The sequence below is a fragment of the Silene latifolia genome, chromosome 10 (assembly GCF_048544455.1).
Source record: "Silene latifolia isolate original U9 population chromosome 10, ASM4854445v1, whole genome shotgun sequence".
NCBI classification, from domain to species: Eukaryota; Viridiplantae; Streptophyta; class Magnoliopsida; order Caryophyllales; family Caryophyllaceae; genus Silene; species Silene latifolia.
In genome coordinates, this window is record NC_133535.1 from 156,322,484 (window position 1) to 156,344,429 (window position 21,946).

The following is a 21,946-nucleotide window of genomic DNA, read 5'->3' on the forward strand; positions in this document are numbered from 1 at the left end:
GACCAGATACCTAGGAATTTGTTGAGGAAGATGAATAGTTGAAGAGATGTGAATGGGCGTGTTGAAGACGCTTGGTCACTGTTGCATTGATTGACGTTTAACTGTTGCGACGATTGACATTCCGTGGTTGCATGCTCGACACGTGTCTGCTCGCTGATTGGTTGTTGCTTCATGGGCTGTGCTCTGATTGGCCCTTCTTTATGGGCTTTTTCCCTATAAATAGGGCAATTTTTCCGTGATTTTGGTTACTAATTTTATTTTCTCAAATTTTTCCTGAAATCTTCATCTTTCTAAACTTTCAAGGGCTTCCTTTTCTTCCAATCTTCAGAATCTTTGATCCGGCGAGTGTTTTTTCTTTAAGGTAAACGATCAAACTTTTCTTTTATCTTGTTAGTAATTTGCTGTGAACATGTCTTCTGCTGATGCTGGACCTAGTGGGCCTGTGTCGGAGGGTCATAGGTCTCCTTCTCTCAAGTTGATCCTCAAATTCTGGAGGAATGGGAGGATGAGGATTCTTGTGGTGATTTTGGTGATGATTTCGGTGAGGAGGAGGAAATATCTCGTCCTAGTGAGGGAGACAATGACGTCATGGATCACGGCTATGTCTGTAAGATCGGTCTTGACCGTGCTTGGTCCCATAAGTTTGCCGTTGTTCCGCGAAACTTTTCGAGGGCCATTTTTTCTTTGGTAGGGGGTATGAAATTGTCATCCCTGGGGAGGGCCAGTCCGTCTGTTGCCCTCCACCGGGCCACACCGGCGTGTACATGCGGCATTTGGAGTACGGGCTCCGGTTTCCGTTGAACGGGTATGTTATGGCCATAATTAGGGCTATGAACGTTGCCGTTGCCCAACTGCACCCGTTGGCCATGAGAACCATAATCGGTTTCGTCTGGCTTTGTCTCTTTAAGGGAGAGGCTCCGACGGTGAATTTATTCCGCCGACTTCATCATCTTAAACCATCGATCTCTGGCCGCGTCGGATGGTATAGTGTGCAAACGGAGCAGGGTTATGTCTCTGTTGACAAACTCTCTTCTTGCAAGGACTGGCAGGGTCGGTGGGTGTACGTTAAGGTGCCAGACGACTATCCGCTGCCCCGCTCCTTCCAGCACCAGGTTAATTTGCGGTGTGAGACTAGGGCGGAGCATGACAGATGGGTCACCGGAAACATCGAAAATGGATGCCAGGGTCCATCCGAAGGAGGACGAGAGGTCAAGATGAGGCTCTTCGAGGTGGACAAGAGTGGAATGCCGAAAGGATGGATCCCCGACGCGGATCATTCTTCGGGATGAGCCGCTTTGCTATGTTGGCCTCATACCGGCCCTAGCGCAGGGTGAGTGGGGTCGGTGTGAGGCCCATCACCGCTCTCAATGTTCCTGTTTTCTCGGACCTCGATTTATTTCCTCTACTTGACTCTTTGTTTCTTTTGCAGACCACTTTGGACCGGACCTATCTGAGGATCTTCTTCGGAGAATGGGGCTGCACAAAGATAAAACCGTTGCTAACTTGCATCCCAAGGCTCTAGCCCATGATCGCAGGGCGTCGCCGAATGACCTTATGGAACAGCGGCTGAAGGCCTTGAGCAAGGAGGAGGCGCAGGCGAGGGTTGTTAGCGGCGTAGTGCGTCGGACGCGGAAAACGGCGTCGACACCAGTTCCAACTCCCGTCCTTTCTCCTAAGAAGGTGGAGATTGTTGATATTCCCGATGAGGGGGACTCTGATGCAGAGGGATCTCCCCTTATCTGTAGGAGGAAAAGGACGGCTTCTACCGCTGGCAAGGAAGTGCCTTCTCCGGCCAAGAAGGCCAAACATGGTATCCGTCTGTCCGGTGGCTTGAATTTAGCCGTGCCATTAGGTGTTCCTGATAGGTCAACGTTGATACTGATGTTTTAATTGAATTTTTGCAGACCAGCCGCAGTCGGCTATCGCTCACGCTGGGCAGCAGGCGGTGGGTTTCTCCGCGCAGGTTGGCGATCAGCGCGTCGCCGTCAATTTTTCATCCCAGAAGGTTTCCTTCTCCCGGCCGCAGGTTGGTGGCCAAAGTACTCCCACCGTTCCTCCCCCCCAGAAGGCTTCTGTCTCCCAGCTTATAGAGGAAGGCACGAAGCTGATTAAGGAGTTGGCGAGGTGGAACGTGGTCACCGGGGCTCGCCTCATGGAGCAGGAGAGGGTCATTGCTCGAGCTGTTTCCGAGCGTAATGCCACTAAGCAGGTGGCTGCGTCGGCGAAGCTGGATCTCCTTAATGAGCAGAGGCTTAGGGGAGATGCTGAGAAGGCGCTCTCGGCTGAGAGAAAACTCCGGGAGGACGCTGAAAAGAAACTCCTTGCTGAGAGAGCCAAGGCCGAGGCTGCGACGGCCGAAGCTGCGAAGCTGCTGGAGAAATATAACCTTGCGCAGGGGCGTGCTGACCTCTGTCTCCAGCAGAGGGATGAATACAGGGGTGTGTTTAAGGCCCAGGCGGAGGTGATTCGGGGCAAAGAGGCCATCATCAAGCAAAAGGAGGTGGACATCAATATGCTCCAAACCGTCATGCTCCCCAATCGTGCCGAGTTCCGGGACTTGGCCGAAGATGCTGCTAGGGAAGTTATCGGGGAGCTTTTCCCTCTTGATGGTTCCTTCCCGTGGGGCAGGTTCGACGTGCTGCTTGATGACAAGCTCGAGGCTAAAGAGAAAGCCGCGGTGGAGAAGGCCCAGGAGGCGGCGAAGGCGAAGATGGAGAGGGAGGCGGCCGCGGAGAAAGCAGCTCTTGCTGAGAAGGCTAGGGTGGCCAAGGAAGAAGCTGAAAGGATGAGGGCAGCTGAGGATGCCGAGGCCAAGGCTGAGGCTGCTAGAAAAGCTGCTGGGTTGCCTACTGGGGAAGATGCGGCTGCCGAAATCGATGGCGGCGAATAAAGTTTAGGAGAGCGAGTTCACAGCAGATCTGTTTCAGCTCCTCACTACCATGTGCTGCTTGATGAGAACAAGTTTACAGCAGATCTGCTTCAGCTGTCCGAGGGCCAATTATTCAGCCTCTCCTCCCCACGATCTCTTGGTGTATGAACATAGTTGTAGCTTTTTCTTTTTGTACAACTTTGTAACTATCTTCTAATAATAGTTCGTTTCTTTCGCCTTTGGCCTGGCCGAGGTCTTTATCTCATCTTTGTCAGAGTTGTCTTCCTGTATTCCTAATTGGGCGCCCCCTTTGTTTTCGCCTCGGCTTGGCCGGGGCCGTTTTTAGAGTGCGTACCTCAACTGTGTTTCAACGCTTCCAAGACACTTTGAGTACTTTTGCGAGTGTAATGCGCGATGGCTCTTGTCGGATTGACCGGGGGAGCCGGCGTTGGTTTCTTGATAGCGTGTTACGTGGCGTCTACCACTTGGAGTGACTGCGACGGCGTCTACCTCTTGGGGTGACTGCCGTGGCGTCTACTACTTGGGGTGACTGCGACGGCGCTGTAGTTCTTCATAACGACTGCCGCTCTTGTCGGTATGACAACGGTGTGAGCCGCGTCTGTTTCTTGATAGCGTGTTACGTGGCGTCTACCACTTGGAGTGACTGCGACGGCGTCTACCTCTTGGGGTGACTGCCGTGGCGTCTACTACTTGGGGTGACTGCGACGGCGCTGTAGTTCTTCATAACGACTGCCGCTCTTGTCGGTATGACAGTGTGAGCCGGCGTTGGTTTCTTGATAGCGTGTTACGTGGCGTCTACCACTTGGAGTGACTGCGACGGCGTCTACCTCTTGGGGTGACTGCCGTGGCGTCTACTACTTGGGGTGACTGACGGCCAGCTGTAGTTCTTCATAACGACTGCCGCTCTTGTCGGTATGACGGTGTGAGCGGCGTTGGTTTCTTGATAGCGTGTTACGTGGCGTCTACCACTTGGAGTGATGCGACGGCGCCTACCTCTTGGGGTGACTGCCGTGGCGTCTACTACTTGGGGTGACTGCGACGGCGCTGTAGTTCTTCATAACGACTGCCGCTCTTGTCGGTATGACAGTGTGAGCCGGCGTCTGTTTCTTGATAGCGACTGCCGCTCTTGTCGGTATGACAGTGTGAGCCGGCGTCTGCTCTTCGTTACTGGCTGCCGCTCTTGTCGGTATGACAGTGTGAGCCGGCGCCGGTATCTTGATAGATAACTGATGTGAAAATTTTGCTTTGATGGAAGGCTTGGATGGTTTTTCATTAGGTAAAAACATGCGTTGGGGTGTCCACAGCTATTTTGGGCACCTCCGCAGCTACATAAACTTCTACGAGATTGCCAATGCCCTAATGGCTCATCACAGGTACCCCTCCCCAGTCAGCCACTAGTTGCATCCATGGGGTCGGCTTCCTGCTGTAAGGACGGGCTTTTTCCTTTTTCGGACTTCCTCGCCTCTTTGAGGGATTGCATGTTGCATCCTCGGGCAGCTATCTGGATGTTGATCACCTCATCCTTCTCGTCTTTGGAGACGAGCTTATGCGCTTCCCCGGTCCGAGACGTACGGCGGTGTTAGGGCCCGGATGGACATCACTGCGTCGGCCTCGCTCAGGGTGACTCGGCCTATGAGAACGTTGTAGGCGGACGAGCCGTCAATGACCACGAACTCAGCTAGGACGTTTTTAGCCGCGTTCTTTTCGCCGAACGTTACCGGGAGTCTGATTGATCCCAGCGGCACCAGGCCGGCTCCCGGAGAAGTCGTATAGGGGTTGGTGCGGGGCTCAAGTCCTTGATCTTCAGGCCGAGGCCGAGAAAGCACTCTCTAAACATGATGTTCGTGTATGCGCCTGTGTCAATCAGGCACCTCTTGACCAGGTGGTTGGATATGTCCAAATTGACTACGAGCGGGTCGCTGTGAGGGGCGATGACCCCTTCGTAGTCTTTTCTTCCGATAGTCATGTCGGGGATGTTTGCGGAGGGGATCCCTGAGTTGGGCACAAAGTTGATGGCCTGGTATAGCTCGTTTAGGTGTCGTTTGTGCCCATGAGTGGACCCTCCGTTCTCGTTGCCACCGATGACAACGTGAATCACTCCTATCCGCTCGAAGACGGACTTCTTGTCTGAACCTATGCCGCGTTAGTCTTTTGACCTTTTGCAACGTACTTGCCGAGGCTTCCCTTTCGGATCAGTTCCTCTATGGCATTCTTCAGATGGCGGCAGTCGTTGGTTAAATGGCCGGTGTGGCCGTGGTACTCACAGTACTGGCTCGTGTCACCGTCACTTTTTGGCTTGGGGGTCTCTCCCACTTCGGCCCTCGTTTTTGCTTTGAGGGCGAAGACCTCGGCCGACGATACGACGAGAGGGGTCTTTTCACTATACCGCCTCTGATGGTACGTTCCTGAGTTCCATCCGGCGCCCGCCGAGTCCTGTTTCCGGTCGGATCTGTCCGACCGTGATCTATTATTCTCACGGCGTCTTCCATCGGACCGCGAACCGTTGTTGTCGCGGCGTCCTTCGTCCTGATCGTCCTGCCTGTGACTCTTCTTCTCTGAGTGTTCGGCTTCGCTGGGATCTACCCAGGTCTTGTGATAGTCTTCTACCTTGATGGCTTGGTCGGCCAACTTCCTGGCGGCGTCCAAGCCCAGGCCTCCGCTCTTGATGAGCTCGTTTTTTAAGGCTCCCCTTGGGAGGCCCTTCATCAGTGCGAAGGCCGCCAGCTCGGGATTAATTTCTCGAATCTGCTGGACCTTTCCATCAAACCTCTTCACATAGCTCCGGAGAGACTCGCCCCCCTCCTGTCTGATAGTCAGGAGGTCAGATGTCTCTACGGCTCTTCTCTTGTTACAAGAGTACTGGGCTAGGAAGGCATCCTTTAGATCGGCGTAATAGTACACCGAGCCGTCGGAAGCCCTTTGTACCGACTCTCCGAGCCATCCCATGCAAAGTTGTTGGGAAAATTCGGCACCGCACCTCATCGGGCTGCTCCCATACCGACATGTAAGACTCGAAAGCCTCGGCGTGGTCGGGCCGGATCACTATCTCCCTTGTATGACGAGGTGGCAACTTGAGCTTATGCGGCACCGGGACTTCCAGGACGTAGGCGTTGAGGGGCTGCCTAACCACGTGTCGAACGACACGCGGCGACCGGCTCCTTGCATCCCTAACCTGGCTCCTCCCTCCGTAGCGGGAGGGGCTCCTTCTTCGGCTCGGACTTCTTCTCCAACTCTGCTGAGTCGGACTCCTCTGGCCCCTTTGGGGTAAGTCTCGTTCGTGTGGCGGGGACGCTGTCCTCCCCCGAGTGCGGGAAGGACTTAGGTCTACCGCGCCCACTTTGGGCTCCCCGCGTCTTGGGCCGGGTCGGCTTCTCCTAGTGCCCCGTTCAAATTTCTCGAGTCACATTTTGGGCCCTCGCCTCCCGGACAGCTTCCGCCGCTCTTGTCGGGCGTGACAGTGTGAGCGGGCGTATTGCGATTAGGTCCAGGAGCATCTTCGACTTTGCTACGTCAACCACCTGTCCCATGATGGTGACCTGGTTGGCATTGGCACCCGGTGTGTCGGGTATCATTGGCATCCCGAATTCTGGTTGAGTTACTCCGCCGGTGGAGGGTTGCTCGACTCCGCATTTGTGGACGACATCATCGTGGTAAAATTCGGTTTAGTCATCCACGAATACCTCTTGTTGTTTCGACATTTTCTTAGCTTTTTGGGTGGGTTTTTGTTGATTTGTTGTTTTTTTTTTTTTTGTTTGGGAATGAATGTGACTAGCTTCTAGTGTCTTTCCCACAGACGGCGCCAATTGTTCCTGTGTAATTTCCGGAGGCGATTATTAGTTACCACCCGTGGCTTGTAGAATAATGTCTTGAGTTGAACCCTTCTTGCTTCTATCGTCCCTCTCGGTCTCTCCCCGCAACAATGAACGAATCGGGGGCTTGGCCGTGTGCCAAGCGTACTCACTCCGACGCTCAAGTCAGTAAACTTAAAGGATTAAGCTGTGTTACTTGGCTAGATACGTATTGTAGAGAGATAAGGGAGATATTACCAGATGAATAGTGTATTTAGGTTTTAGTTGTGGGATCCTTTCCTCAATGAAGGTTGAGGAGTATTTATAGACTTTCACCTTTTGTCACGTAGTGGCCAAGTGGCTAGCAGGTGGAAAGACTGATCTACCCCTCGGCCGAGGGACCTATGGCAGGCCGGCGGACGATGTTGACTCACCGCCGAGGGGTCTTGGATATGAGTACGCGGATGGGTGTCCCGGCTGGCAGGATGTCATGCCGAGACCCAGGTGACAGGCCGATGGGATGCATCGGCTGGGCTGTCTAAGTCGTTGACTTACTGTGGATATCTTTGACCTTGCTCAGTGTGTTGACTTGGTCAGCGGTGCAGAATATGCCCCATCAATACTCCCTCCATTATTTTATATATGTCATTCTCACATTTCGAAACAACCACTTCTCTCTTCAATATCTCTCAAAATATATGAGTTAATAATATGAAATATATACTCTTATGAAAGCAAATTTCATGACGAATCTAACGATATGATTTTTATTATTTTTTCTAGAGTATTTTTTCTTAAAAATCAAAGTCAAAGGCTTACCTCGTAAAACAAAAACGTCATCAATACTATATATTAAATCCAGAAACCAAGGGACTTCAATGTAATCACTCATTTGAATAGTAAAAGTAACAATATTATTAGCGAGATTAGTGAAAGTGGTAGAAACAACAACAGGAGTAGTGAAATAATCAATATTAATCCGGCAATAGTGAAAGTAAAAATAATTACGGCAGGAGTAGTGAAATTATCAACATTAATGCGGCAGGAGTGACAGTAACAATAGTTACGGCGGGAGTAGTGAAAGTAACAATGATTACGGGCAAGTAGTGAAATGTTATTACTATTGTTTCATTAATAAGAGTAAAATATTTATAGTGGGAGTAGTAAATTTGTCTCAATTTATTTCATCGTAATTGTAGGATATGTCATAGAAAAACATATTAATGATAAATTTATGGGTTATACAACTTTAAGTAATTTTATTTAATGGAAAAAAAATTTAATGATAAGTAGAGGTAGTCCGGGCGAAGCCGGACACCAATACTAGTATATAAAATAATGGAGAAAGTATATAAAGTGGTAGACTTTGATTATTTTAAGGTCCACAATTACCACCAGAGTCTTTCAAAATCCTCCGTTTTCCAAAAGCCTAATAAATCTCTTCTTAAACACACACATACACACACACACACACTCAAGTCAATCCGCTTTTTATTTACTCCCTTCTCCTTCCAGAACCTTTTACCCCGCCGCCCAAACCACCGCACCTTTACCGTACAACAATGGCGACCACCGTCGTAGACCTAGAAAAAAGCGCGAAAGAAGCTTTCATTGACGACCACTTCGAACTCGCCGTCGATCTTTACTCTCAAGCTATTGACTTAAACCCTAATCTTCCAGAACTCTTCGCTGATCGCGCTCAAGCTAATATCAAGCTCTCCAATTTCACCGGTCTTTTTCTCTTTCCTCTTTCTTTTAATTGATTGAATTTTTGTATTGCGTTGGTTTTAATTGATGATTTAGGTTTTTAGTTTGAAGTTCGATTGTTTATTAAATTTGCGATATCTTTCGGTTTTGATGAACTATTGTGTAGTTTATTATTGTACTCCGTTTAGTTATTGATGATTAAGGTACGGTGAAGCTTGATTATTTATGAATTTTGGGAGTTTTTTGCCCAATTTATAGTGTTTGGTGTACTTTAATATTGTAGTTCGTAGTTTTAATACTCCCTCCGTCCCAAACATTTGTTAACCCGGCAAAGAATAAAAAAAGTAAACAATTGAATAGGATGGAGGGAGTAGTTTAGTATTGTATTTGAGGAATTGAGGTTTAGCGTTATTATAGTGATTGTTTGATTAATGATTTAGGTTTATAGTTTAAAGTTTGATTATTTATGAAAATTTGCGAGTTATTCGCCCTATTTATAGAGTTTGTTGAACTTTGGTGTACTTTAATATTGTAGTTTTAACACTCCCTTCCGTCCAATCGTTTGTTTAGCTTTGATTAAAATACGGTTCACACGGATTAATATTGTAATTGAGGAATTGAGGTTTAGCTTTGTTGTAGTGATTGTTTGATGAATGATTTAAGTTTGTACTGCTAAAGTTTGATTATTTACAAAACTTGCAAGTTGTTTGCCCTATCTATCATTTTGCTGAATATTGGTGTACTATAACACTAATATTTTGTTAGATAACGCCAAAGTTTGATTATCTCTAAGGGTGTTTGGATTGAGGGGTTTGGAAGGAAAGAAAGGGAGGGAGAGTAGGAGATATAAAATCCCTTGTTTGGATAGCAAATAAGGGTGGAGGGAAATGAAGGGGGAGAGATTTGGAGGGATACATTTTCCCTCCTCCAAGGCAAATCAAAATCTCTCCACAATAGGCAAGATTTGGAAGGAAATTGTATCCAAACACCCACTCCCCATTCACCCTCCCCTTCCCTTACCTCCCTTTCTCTTCCCTCGTTCTCCCTCCCCTCCCTTTCCCTCCACTTTTGCTATTTGGATTGAAGGAATTGGAGGGAAAAGAAAGGGAGGGAGAGTAGGGGATTGCAAATCCCTTGTTTGGATATCAAATGAGGGTGGAGGGAAATGGAGGGGGAGAGATTTGGAGGAATTCATTTTCCCTCCTCCAGGGCAAATCAAAATCTCTCCACAATAGGCAAGATTTGGAAGGAAATGGTATCCAAACACCCACATCCCATGTGCCCTCCCCTTTCCTTACCTTCCTTTCTCTTCCTCCTTCCCCCTCCCCTCCCTTTCCCTCCACTTTTACTATCCGAACACACCCTAGAGGTTTTTCTATTTTTTTTTTGCCATATCTATTGTTTAGTTGATGCTCTAAGTCTCTAACTATTGATAAGGCCAAAGTTTGATCCTTTATAAAGCTTTTATAGTTTGTTTCCTTGTTTGATTTTTTTATGTTCTACGACCGTAATTGCGAGGTTCTCTCTTGATTTTTTTTTTGGGTTTTGAATTTTTGATAGTATATCAATGTTGGAAGTATCACAAAGTAGTGATCTTTTCATCTCTGGAGATTGTTGACTCAGTGGAGCAATTCGTTGAAGGTTGAGTAGATGAGACCTCGTCTTAGTTGTGAGTTGTGACTCTGTTTGTATGTTACTTACATAGAATGAACTTGGCTAGTGACATGAGGTTGAAAGATAGTTTGCGAGTAGGTACTTTGGAGTAAAATGGATATGATTATGATTGGTTTTGTCATTAAATTGGTTTCTGAATGATAGGATATAAAGCCCTGGGGTACTTGGTTTACTTGAATTTTCGAGGTTTAGATTGTGAGAACAATAGTCATTGTAGCGATAATTTATTTCAGAGGTAATTTTTTTGTGGGTGTTAAGAGTTTCTTGGGTTATTTAGGTATTGAAGAAAATTGTTTGTAAGCAGGATGTTTATGGTTTTTATCACATTGCAAGGGATCAATTTTTGTTATGCCTATCTATTTAAGATCAAGATTTTGGACTTCTGCCCGAAAGAATATGATGATTAGGATCTCATTGAATCTATGATTACTTCTTCAGTTACTGTCAGAAGTTAACACATGAAAAATTTTGTGTTTGTATATTGGAATGAAGACATGCTAAAACACAAGGCTTTAAAATTTTCAAAACGTATGCTTCGTGCCGCGCATAGCCGCATACCATCCCTGCCCCTACTTTCTGTATGTAATCTTGTCTGTACGGAGAGGTATCGGGTAAAGATCTTATGCACATATTCTTGACTGTCGTGCCGGACATGGGTATGGCACCAAAACAGAAGTGTAGGTAAAACATAGGTTGGAGTTACTTAATTTTCCTTACCTTATCCCATTATTATCTTTTTGTTGACAGAGGCTGTTGCTGATGCTAATAGGGCAATTGAATTGGAGCCTTCTATGGCCAAAGCTTATCTGCGAAAAGGGTATTTTTCTTATTGAACCCTATTTCAACTCTGGTTATTGTTCATGTGATTGTTGGAAATTCATATATTTGTGAGATGTTTTTGCTGAATAGAATCTCGAGTGGAAGTAGAGAATCATTCGAGTTTTTTGTTATATTTTTCAGTACTGCGTGTTTGAAACTTGAGGAATATCATACTGCAAAGAATGCCTTCCAAGCTGGATCAGCTTTAGCTCCTGGAGATTCAAGATTTGTAAATTTCATCAAAGAATGTGATGAGCGCATTGCAGGTATCAGCTAATTTGTTTTTCTTCTACGCTACCCTCATGTGTGGGCCCCTTCAACATTGAAGTGTTGCTACTTGTTAATGTGAGTATCGTGATGGTTTTGAGGTCAGATATGGCCCTTGGATGTCTTAACTGTATATGACTACACACTTGATAGATCATGTAGGATCATGGTAATCCTACTGCATCGACAAACTGCTATTTTAGGGTATAAGAGAATAAGACACTATTTAGCCATTTTGCCCTATTCTGTCTTTTTCAAAGCTAAAGTCGAGTATTTGACTCCATTGATTATGGAAAACTCTTGGCAGCTTCAAACTGGTATTTCCACAATAACTCCAACTCTGCTCTCCCATTTCCTTGATGTCAGTGGGTCTTAACTCTTTAAGTTATATCTTTCTGTGACCTGGGAGACTTTATTGACAAAGTGCATCAGCTCTGACCTCCCTGGTCACTGCTGGTTTACATAACTGATTATCGTCATCCTTCCCTCCCTCCCTTTTCTCTCTTCACATAATTATCATTATGTAACATTTGTTTTTTGGTTGCTTCTTGCAGAGGAAAACGCCAGTTTGTCAAAGCCATCTGTAGAGAAGCCAGCTGAAAGTACTATCTGTGAAGGATCGAATGCAGATCTGAAAAATGCACCAGCCACTACTACGACTCCAGTTAATGGTTCAGTAACTGCGGTGCCTCTGGCAAAGCCAAAGTTCAGGTTCATGTTGGCTCCTTTAATTTTTTTTCCTTGCTTCTGGCAATTTCTAGCCAATGTAGCTTTAAATATTTAACAGACCAGACTCTGTAGTAAAACGTTACGATTCTTTCAGAAACAGCCTCTTTGTGTTGCTAACACAAGGGTAATGATGCGTACATCTGACCCTCTCTTATCTCGCAATTTGCGGGAGCCATTGAGGCACTGGGGTCAGTAATGTTGTTGCTGTCGTATGTAAATTGTTCAACAAGCCCTCTTACAAACTGTATGTCATAGGCATGAGTTCTATCAAAAGCCTGAAGAGGTGGTTGTCACTATCTTTGCCAAGGGTATACCAGCCAAAAGTGTTGCTGTGGACTATGGTGAACAAATTGTATGCCTTCTCTGATTATTTTTCTGAAACTTTCTCGAGTGTCACTGTATTTTGGTTAAACGATCTCTGTAACTTTTATCTGTATGATTGTATCTCAGCTTAGTGTGACAATTGATATTCCTGGTGAAGAACCATATCATTTCCAACCTCGGTTATTCGGAAAGGTAAAAGCAATCCTCTTAAATGACCTTGTTGTTTTGGTATTTTATTGAAAGTCCTAATTAACTTTCACGTGCTAGAGATGCTTAGACCATTTTTTTTGGGGTTTTTTTAGAAATTGGTTTCGAAAACATGAGAACTTCTACTTCTGCAGATTTGTGTCGTATGTCTTGATTAATGAAGTCTGACATATGCTCACTCAAACCTACAGGTAGTGCCTGCAAAGTGCAGATATGATGTGCTGTCTACTAAAATTGAAATCCGTCTCACTAAAGCTGAAGCAGTTCACTGGACTTCTCTAGAGTTCACTAAGGACATTGCTGTTGTTCAGAAAGTAAACGTATCTGCTCGTAAGTGAATAATTCAAGTATTTCACTTTTTTACTAGTAAAATACAGTATATAGTTATTTATTAGGTTATCCAAATAGTTGCAACTTTGACTAACGTTCTCTTTTATGGAGATGGTCCAATCATTTCTGATCAACTCTTTTCATGCTGTGATCAATGTCGGAGTTTGTTGAAGGGGAGGTCGGGAAATTTAACAATTTAACCCTGCGTTAAACAGTACTTCCATTTTTCAGTACCTGTGACCGAGTGTATATAAATTGGTAAACTTACAACCATTGATGGTAGTGTTAATGTTGCTGCCCTTTACCTGAAGATTGGATTCAGTAGGCTATTATACTTTACCTTTTTTTCGGATTGGAAAACAAATCACTAATATAAAAAAATTTGGAGTTATCCTTGGCACAAGTGCACAACTATCAATTTTTTATGGGTTGGCACATTGATTAGGTTATATTTTAACATTGTCGTTCAATAATTTGCTACAGCTGTACAAAGGCCTCCATATCCATCCTCCAAGAAAATTGACTGGGACAAGTTGGAAGCTCAAGTGAAGAAAGAGGTGTGTGTCCCATCAGCAGCAGTTATGCTAAACAAACGAGTTTTATTCCACTTTACTACCCATTGTGAGACTGTATATTTAAAATAAGCTTGAAACGGATTCAGTATGGTGCAAAACCGATCTAACTTCTTATTGGACCCAAAATGGAAACTTCACAAATCGGTCAAAAACATATTTGTATAATTTGAATCTAATCCATAATCCAGACTGATCCCATACTTAATAAAAAAGTCTTTTGGACCTAAAAAATTTACTCCATGACAAATCAGTTTCTGTTCGAAATCAAAGTCAATTATCATCCATACGTGTTTTGCATGCACGTTGATGTAACGTTTTTTTTACAGGAGAAGGATGAAAAGCTTGATGGGGATGCAGCATTAAACAAGTTTTTCCAAGACATATACAAAGATGCTGATGAGGACACGCGACGTGCAATGCAGAAATCATTTGTAAGGCTTTCAGATAACTTTACACTTGATTTGTAATTGCCTGCCATTCTACCACAGTTTGTTCTTAAATAAAAAAAGGAATGATCTCGAATAATTATTTACAGGTTGAGTCGAACGGAACTGTTCTGTCAACCAACTGGAAAGAAGTCGGCACAAAGAAGGTAGAGGGAAGTGCACCCGATGGCATGGAGATGAGGAAGTGGGAATACTGAAATGGCGTCTATATAAACTTTGTGCAGCGTTCATTAGGCTTTTCGGTACTAAAAAACTCGAGACTGCTGTGATTATCTTTTGCTTCAATTCGCAAAACTATTGAGCATCGAAGTCTCTGCTTTTTGTAAAACTTTGTTGGAACTGTGAAACAATGGAAGCTGTGAACTACTAGTAGTTGCAACATTTCTTTTTTCCGTCATTTCATCTTACCCTCAAAATCTTCCTGCCCTTCGATGTCATTGTCTTATTGCCTTCCAAGACTGGGTAGTAGAAGTCAGATCATGTAATGATGCGAAATCTTTCTAAATCACATCATCGCAACTAGATATCTGCACCCGCGATACTGTTTTCACTGTATCGCTTATGTTTTACAAAGTTAATAGTTTGATACTGATGCATACCAATATTTGCAGATTTCTGTGCATGCTTTTTTCGAAACGGAAATATCATACTCCTTGTCTAATGAAGATGTGGAGCAGTTTCTTTATTCAAAAGTTAAGCATCGTAATTTCACAAACATAGGCCCTGTTTGGCAAATGGCAGAAGCAGATTAATGATAGCAGATAGCGCGTGTTTGGTAATTAGCAGATTATATGAAAAATTTATCAAAAATCTATCATTTTCATGTATAAACTCAATATGCTATTAGCAGCATATTCAAAAACAGTAGATTCCGGCTAATATGATGTCTGAATATGCTATTAACCAAACACGTAAAATTAGTAGATTGATTGGTCAAACTATTATTTAAGCCGGAATCTACTAATTTTACCTAATATGTTGTTTACCAAACAGGGCTATATACCGATATACGGGACTATCCCACAGCCATTCATTCGAAATGCAAAAAATACAGGAAATCGGAACTTAAAGGAGAGGTTCTCACAGCCATTACCTAGATATTCAAGTGCGAAAAATACAGGAAATCAGGTTGATCGTAGATACTCGACCCGTTTTAAACGAAAATTCGGGATGTCCATATCGTACCACTTCACTGGTGAAATTATTGATCGACGAACGTGCATGTATGATAGGTTTCATCCCAAATCTTCCCTTACCCGTTACGCACGCCAAAACTCTACACTCTAGACCACCTCATAACTGGTAAGCAATGTACAATATAAATTCCAAATGTCATAAACACACCCACCAAACTCACCTCTCATTTATGAAAAGCAGTTATGTTGTACACTCATATGGCCATATTGTACTCCTCCCATAACCTTACCCAATGTAGCCATCAATATGGTTACAAAAACATAAACTTGGGTCTATGGGTCATCAAACTGGTCCCATGCCAAGTGTCAACCCACCAAAGTCACCTCTCATTTATGAACTCGAGTTTGGGTTATTTTTATGTGGGTTGTTTATCAACTTATTTAAAGATAATGGTCAGTATACAACAATAAACATCTGGGCTGGATTGGTAACGTCGACTTAATTCGAATTTTGGATCAAATTCGAGCCCTACTTTCGGATGCGGGTTAATTTGACTCCTATTTTACCAGGTCTACCCTTATGGCATTACTAGAGCTAGCAAACTTGACCAGAATTGACATTCCCGAAAACTGACCCGATAAAACTCGAAAATTAACAAGCCAAAACCGGCCCGGCATGACCCGTTCACTAGCTAACACTCGATACTACTTGTCTAATTGATGATCGGTTACTCAAAACTGGAACCTACCTGATCCGATATCAACCCGACCCAATATTACCTCGATAAGACTAATAACCCAACAATTATTAAGTTTGTATTTTGATCCACAATGTATGTGATCTAGCATTTAGTTTGACACGTTTGACTTAATAACACTAAGCTTAGTGTAAAATTGAACTAATGCGATAAAGTAATCGGACCCGACACAACAATTAACCCAAAACAACCTGATAACAACCCGAATCAAATCTCACTCGACCTAAAAGAGTATAATAACCCACTAGAATCCTATTCATCCAACACTCCAACTCGTCTTAACCCGACCCAACTAACCTGATTGCCACTTTTTAGCCTTACCCAATGCACTTCTGCACCCATGAATATGGCTCCAAAAGCATAAATCCGGGTCAATTGGTCATCAAACGGGTCCAGTCCAATACCAACTGACACCCTCTCATTGGCCCTACTAAAAACCCTTATAGCTCAATTTCCAAAAAGTACCCTTTTCTATGTGTCTCTATTAAACTGCATTTAACACCATCATTTGGCGTCCACTATGTCCTCTATTTTCTTCTGTAGTCTGTCCTTCCCCTTTTTTGGCGGGCAGAAAAGTGTATTTCCCTTCCCAAATTACACTACCCTTCACCTTAATCTAAAAAAAAAATTCCCGCTTTAAATTAATAATAAAATAATAAAACATATATTTATTTATTTATTTTACCCATAAAATGTTATGACATTGTTAAGGGTTTTATCACATTGTTAGTGACATTAACAAAATCTCATGCAATGAACAAAAGGGTCACTTTTTTTTCACTGTAAGTGTTTATTTCTACTAAAGTTGCTATCTTTAATTAAAAGATTAGTGCTTTATTAATTACAGTAATTAGTGCAGAAAATGCGGGTTTAAAACTTTAAATTGACCGTCTCATAATATAAAACCGTCTTATTCTATAATTTGTGATTTTTGAAGGGTCCCTTGTATTTATTACAATGCAGGTGTTGATTGCAAGACCCATTAGTGTCTACTTTTTTGTTTGTTGTTGGTAATAATCTTTATCCTTTTTTTCACACTTTATTTAGTTGAATATTCTGGAAAATGTTGTTGTTTAGCTGAAAATGTGTGCTTAATTTTGTTGTTAGATATCAAAGTTGAAGTCTTTTGATTCTTGACAGTGATTTTTCACCTGAAATATTCTTACTAGGTGAGAAAGATTTTTCCTTTTTTTAATTTCTGCAATTTTTATTTTTTTTGTTGTTTTCATGTGATTTTAGTTATAGATCTCTTATTACTGAAAGTTACATTTATTGACTACTCCTGTATTTATGGTTTATTCTTGTTCTATTTAAATCGGTTGTGAGTACCGTCTTGACTTAAGACGGTCTTAACAAAGAATTTGTGTTATTCTTGCTATAGGTGATATGCATTGCTTACTATGGTTGGTTAAGACTGTCCTAAGTTAAGACGGCTCTCACAACCGATTTAAATAAGGCAAAAATAGAACTAGGGTTGCAAAAATAGGTGTTATTCAGGAAATGTGACAACTTTTAGTTTGTCATTTCAGGTGAAAAGTTAGGTTCTTTGGATTTGGTTTAGGGTTGAAGCTTGTTTTGGAGTAAAATGGTGAGACTGTTTAAATTTGTGTTGATTTCATTGTACTTGGTGTCTACAATGGGGCAGCTACCGTCGCCGGATATATTGGCATTGCTTCAATTTAAGAAGGGTATTAAACATGACCCAACTGGTTATGTGGTGAATTCATGGAATGAGGAGTCCATTGATTTTAATGGGTGTCCGTCTTCGTGGAATGGGATTGTTTGTAATGCCGGGCATGTGGCCGGGGTAGTGCTTGATAATTTGGGTCTGTCTGCAGTGGCGGATTTGAGTGTTTTTGCTAACCTTACAATGTTAGTGAAACTGTCTATGGCTAATAATTCGATAAGTGGGAATATTCCTGATAATATAGGGTCTTTTGATAAGCTTCAGTATTTGGATATCTCGAATAACTTGTTCTCGGACACTTTACCGTCTGGAATTGGTAATGTAGCTAGCCTGCAAAACCTTTCTATGTCCGGGAACAATCTTTCCGGTCCTATTCCAGATTCTATTTCGGGGCTTACTTCAATCGAGTCTTTGGATTTGAGCCGCAATTCTTTTTCTGGCTCGCTGCCTTCCTCGTTAACTAAACTTGAAAGCTTAGTGTATCTCAATCTATCAAATAACCAGTTTACAAAGAACATTCCTAAGGGGTTTGACTTGCTGTCAAGTCTTGAGGTGCTCGACTTACATGGAAATATGCTTGATAGTGATTTGGATGAAGAGTTTTTGCTGTTTACTACTGCCATTCATGTCGACTTCAGTGACAATCAGCTCGGTAATTCAGGTTCAGGAAAGGAGAAATTCTTACCTGGTATTTCTGAGACGGTTAAGTATCTGAATCTTAGCCACAATCAGCTTACTAGGTCACTGATTGGTCAAACTCAGCTCTTTGAGAATCTTAAGGTTCTAGATTTGAGTTACAATTTGTTATCGGGAGATTTGCCGGAATTCAACTTTGTTTATGATCTTGAGGTCCTCAGATTGAGCAACAACAAATTTTCGGGTTTTGTACCTAATGACTTGCTGAAAGGAGATCCTATGCTTCTCACAGAATTGGATTTGAGTGGCAATAACCTCACAGGTATCATTTCTTTTACTTCGACTTTTACAGCCTTTTCCTTTAGTAATATATACACCCTTTGTCCATTAAAATCGTAGTTTGCTTTGCACGCAAATAATGAGGAACATAAGCAGATGTGGATGAAAATGCAAGTCGATGATAGTTATGTCGTCATTTAAACATAAAAACCTAATAACAAGTAGGACTTTGTTCATGGACACTTCAAAATGAAAACCAGGAGATTTGTATAATTTCCTTGTTAAAGCGATACTGATAAACCTAATAACAAGTAGGACTTTGTTCATGGACACTTCAAAATGAAAACCAGGAGATTTGTATAATTTCCTAGTTAAAGCGATACTGATATAGTTAGATCATACTCTTGGCTTATGTTGAGTATCTCTTACGCTAAAATGTACTCCCTCCATCTCAGTTTTTTGTTTAATTTTTTTTATAATTTGTGAGAGGTTATGTTAATCAAAGGTAAGCAAATGAATGAGACGGAGGGAGTAACTGATGATGTTAAGTTTGTTCTCGCTATAGATGTATGCTTCTGGTTTCTCACACTGCTGATTGTCTCTCAGGTCCAATGAGCATCATCACATCTACGACTCTGCGGACACTTAATCTGTCTTCAAATGCACTTTCCGGAGAATTGCCGCTACTAACTGGAGACTGTTCTATACTTGATTTATCAAAAAATCAATTTCAAGGGAACTTGAGCAAAATGGCCAAGTGGGGAAACATTGAGTTTCTCGATCTCAGTCAAAATCGTTTGACAGGTCCGATTCCAAAGACCCCATCTCAGTTTCTGCAGCTAAACTACCTCAACCTTTCCCATAATTCTCTTCGTAGTAGCCTTCCAAAGATGGCCAACCAATTCCCAAAACTCAGCGTACTTGATCTCGGTTTTAATCAATTAGATGGACCTCTTCAGAATAGTTTATTATCCATGCCAACATTGCAAGAAATACACCTAGCAGGCAATTCTTTTGATGGAAATATTGAGTTTGTCCCTCCTGATAACTCCAATCTTCGTGTAATTGATCTTGCTCATAACCGTCTTAATGGGTACTTCCCAGACAGATTTGGGTCTCTGACTGGTCTCCAGGTGCTTAACCTTGCCGGAAATAACCTTTCGGGCTCTTTACCAACTTCTATGAATGATATGAGTTCCTTGACTTCTTTAGACATATCTGAGAATCAGTTCACTGGTTCTTTGCCCAATAACCTGTCGAGCAACCTCGAGAGCTTTAATGCATCTTATAATGACCTCACGGGTGTTGTCCCGGTGAATTTGAGGAAGTTTCCACAAACATCATTCTACCCTGGGAATTCAAAACTAGAGTTCCCTAATGCACCTCCTGGACCCGAAAGTTCTACTGGAGAAAATTCTAAGGGAAAATCAATGAAAACCCTAATCAAGGTGATAATAATTGTTGCATGTGTAGTTGGGTTTTTCATCTTGATTTTACTTGCTATCTTCATACATTATATTCGTATCTCGAGAAAACCTATACTTGATGATGTCTCTAAGAGAGATTTCCCAAGGAAGTTGCAAACCAACCCCTCTGGACATGGAGGAAGGGAAAATCCCGGAAGTTTGGTTGTTTCAGCTGAGGATATCATAACCACAACTCGGAAAGGATCCTCATCTGAGATGCTGAGCCCAGATGAGAAAGCTCCGGTATTATCCGGGTTCTCTCCGTCCAAACAAAGCCAGGTATCCTGGTCACCAGAGTCCGGGGACTCATTCACGGCCGAGGGCCTTGGAAAACTTGATGTCAGATCACCTGATAGGCTTGCAGGAGAACTGTATTTTCTTGATGATACAATCTCACTGACACCAGAAGAACTATCAAGGGCTCCCGCTGAGGTCTTAGGTCGAAGTAGCCACGGGACTTCTTACCGCGCTACACTAGAAAACGGGATGTTTTTGACGGTCAAGTGGCTGAGAGAAGGTGTTGCAAGACCTAAGAAGGATTTTGCCAAAGAGGCTAAGAAATTCTCGAATATCAGACATCCAAATGTCGTTGCTTTACGAGGATATTATTGGGGGCCTACACAGCATGAAAAGCTCATTCTTTCAGATTATATTTCACCAGGAAGTCTTGCAAGCTTTCTCTATGGTAATGACTTTCTTCTAATGTCTTAGCTTTATTCATGTTTATAAACAATTACCCTTTTGACTCCCGCCCTAACCCTGAAGAACGGCATAGAAGGAATTAAGAAAACGCTCAAACGCCTTAGCAATGTTAAGACTGATGAACAGAGTCTATAGCACAAATTTTTCGCTACATTTGTCATTTTCCTTGGGTTAACATCACATTATAGTTTCGTATTATGAAGTCAGATAGAATATGCTTTTCATGTTGCAAATTCTGTCCAATGCATTAGAACAATCGTTGATTGAGTTAAGTAGATATAGTTTCTTCAGCATAAAGTTACATTTCATTCTGATATACCTAACCCGAAGAAGATTTGCATTCATTTGTTATTGGGACTTCTGTATGCAGTTTACAGTTATGTACAGATAATTTTAGCATTCTTTTTTAGTATTCATCGGCCACAGCTAGTAAAATTTGTCGCAGTAGTTTTTTGTCGGTCAGATTTGAGTGGTTACTTACATTTTTATGCTATGAACTTCTCTGCATTAATTTCAGATCGACCAGGTAGAAGAGGTCCGCCATTAACATGGCCTCAGAGACTAAAAATAGCCGTTGATATTGCACGTGGCCTGAACTATCTCCATTTTGATAGAGCTCTTCCTCACGGAAACCTCAAATCAAACAACATATTATTAGACGGTGCTGAACTCAATGCTCGAGTTGCAGATTACTGTCTTCACCGCCTCATGACTCAAGCTGGCACAATCGAGCAGATCCTCGATGCTGGAGTATTAGGTTACCGCGCCCCAGAACTGGCTGCCTCCAAAAAACCACTACCATCATTCAAATCCGATGTATATGCATTTGGAGTTATACTGTTGGAGTTGTTGACTGGCAGGTGTGCTGGTGAAGTAGTTTCTGGTGACGGAGGGGGAGTCGACTTAACAGACTGGGTACGATTAAGAGTAGCTGAAGGACACGGGTCTGACTGCTTTGACTCAACCTTGACTTTTGAAATGGCCAATCCGGCTGTAGCCAAGTGTTCAAAGGAAGTACTCGGAATAGCTCTACGTTGTATACGCTCCGTGTCAGAGAGGCCAGGTATCAAGACAATCTATGAAGATCTTTCATCCATTTAGATTTTCGCGGAGGATTGAATACGTGTTAGTAGTCGCGTTTTTTTTAGCGTAGTTCGGTTGTAGGAGTGAGGGCTATTGTGTTAAATTGTTCAAATGGGTCAATTGTTCAATGCTTTCATTTTGAACTCGAGTGCCCATATGTAAAAAACATTGCAAATTCACTTTGCAAATATCTTATTGGCAATGTGTAAGTTATTTTGTTCTCAACTAAAATGTTCTTCAATCGCTTTTTCTTTCGTTTCTTCATTTGTTCTCAAATTATCGCCTACAAACTCATGTTTGTATTACTACGTCGATGAGACCACTTGACCGTGATCGAGGAGGGGGAGTTAAAAAAGTCTAAAATTTAACCTTAGCCATAGGCTCTTGGCCCTTCACAAAAACACTCTCAAGTACAAGACTACTAGGTAATTCTCAGACTTAAA

At 42.9% G+C, this 21,946-nt stretch overlaps 2 protein-coding genes across 2 annotated transcripts; both read left to right on the forward strand.

The window, feature by feature from the left end:
* The first annotated feature begins 8,064 nt into the window (after positions 1 to 8,064).
* Positions 8,065 to 14,153, forward strand: LOC141606495 (protein SGT1 homolog B-like). Its single transcript, XM_074425642.1, has 10 exons — positions 8,065 to 8,409; positions 10,807 to 10,876; positions 11,020 to 11,144; positions 11,700 to 11,856; positions 12,130 to 12,226; positions 12,325 to 12,390; positions 12,597 to 12,735; positions 13,219 to 13,292; positions 13,637 to 13,741; positions 13,846 to 14,153. The coding sequence occupies exons 1-10, from the start codon at positions 8,241 to 8,243 to the stop codon at positions 13,951 to 13,953; spliced, it is 1,110 nt and encodes a 369-aa protein (XP_074281743.1). The 5' UTR covers positions 8,065 to 8,240; the 3' UTR covers positions 13,954 to 14,153.
* A 1,970-nt stretch (positions 14,154 to 16,123) lies between these two features.
* LOC141606496 (LRR receptor-like serine/threonine-protein kinase GHR1) lies at positions 16,124 to 21,734 on the forward strand. Its single transcript, XM_074425644.1, has 6 exons — positions 16,124 to 16,432; positions 16,614 to 16,660; positions 16,758 to 16,819; positions 17,180 to 18,295; positions 18,859 to 20,403; positions 20,938 to 21,734. The coding sequence occupies exons 4-6, from the start codon at positions 17,236 to 17,238 to the stop codon at positions 21,519 to 21,521; spliced, it is 3,189 nt and encodes a 1,062-aa protein (XP_074281745.1). The 5' UTR covers positions 16,124 to 16,432; positions 16,614 to 16,660; positions 16,758 to 16,819; positions 17,180 to 17,235; the 3' UTR covers positions 21,522 to 21,734.
* The last annotated feature ends 212 nt before the right edge of the window (positions 21,735 to 21,946 follow it).

What these genes read in the sequence shown, in the direction of transcription:
- LOC141606495 (XM_074425642.1), top strand. Translation starts at nt 8,241, where the DNA reads ATGGCGACCACCGTCGTAGACCTAGAAAAAAGCGCGAAAGAAGCTTTC. An exon ending in AAAGCTTATCTGCGAAAAGG is followed by an intron (nt 10,877 to 11,019) that starts GTATTTTTCTTA and finishes TATATTTTTCAG; the next exon opens with TACTGCGTGTTTGAAACTTG. An exon ending in AACCTCGGTTATTCGGAAAG is followed by an intron (nt 12,391 to 12,596) that starts GTAAAAGCAATC and finishes TCAAACCTACAG; the next exon opens with GTAGTGCCTGCAAAGTGCAG.
- LOC141606496 (XM_074425644.1), top strand. Translation starts at nt 17,236, where the DNA reads ATGGTGAGACTGTTTAAATTTGTGTTGATTTCATTGTACTTGGTGTCT. An exon ending in GAGTGGCAATAACCTCACAG is followed by an intron (nt 18,296 to 18,858) that starts GTATCATTTCTT and finishes ATTGTCTCTCAG; the next exon opens with GTCCAATGAGCATCATCACA. An exon ending in TCTTGCAAGCTTTCTCTATG is followed by an intron (nt 20,404 to 20,937) that starts GTAATGACTTTC and finishes CATTAATTTCAG; the next exon opens with ATCGACCAGGTAGAAGAGGT.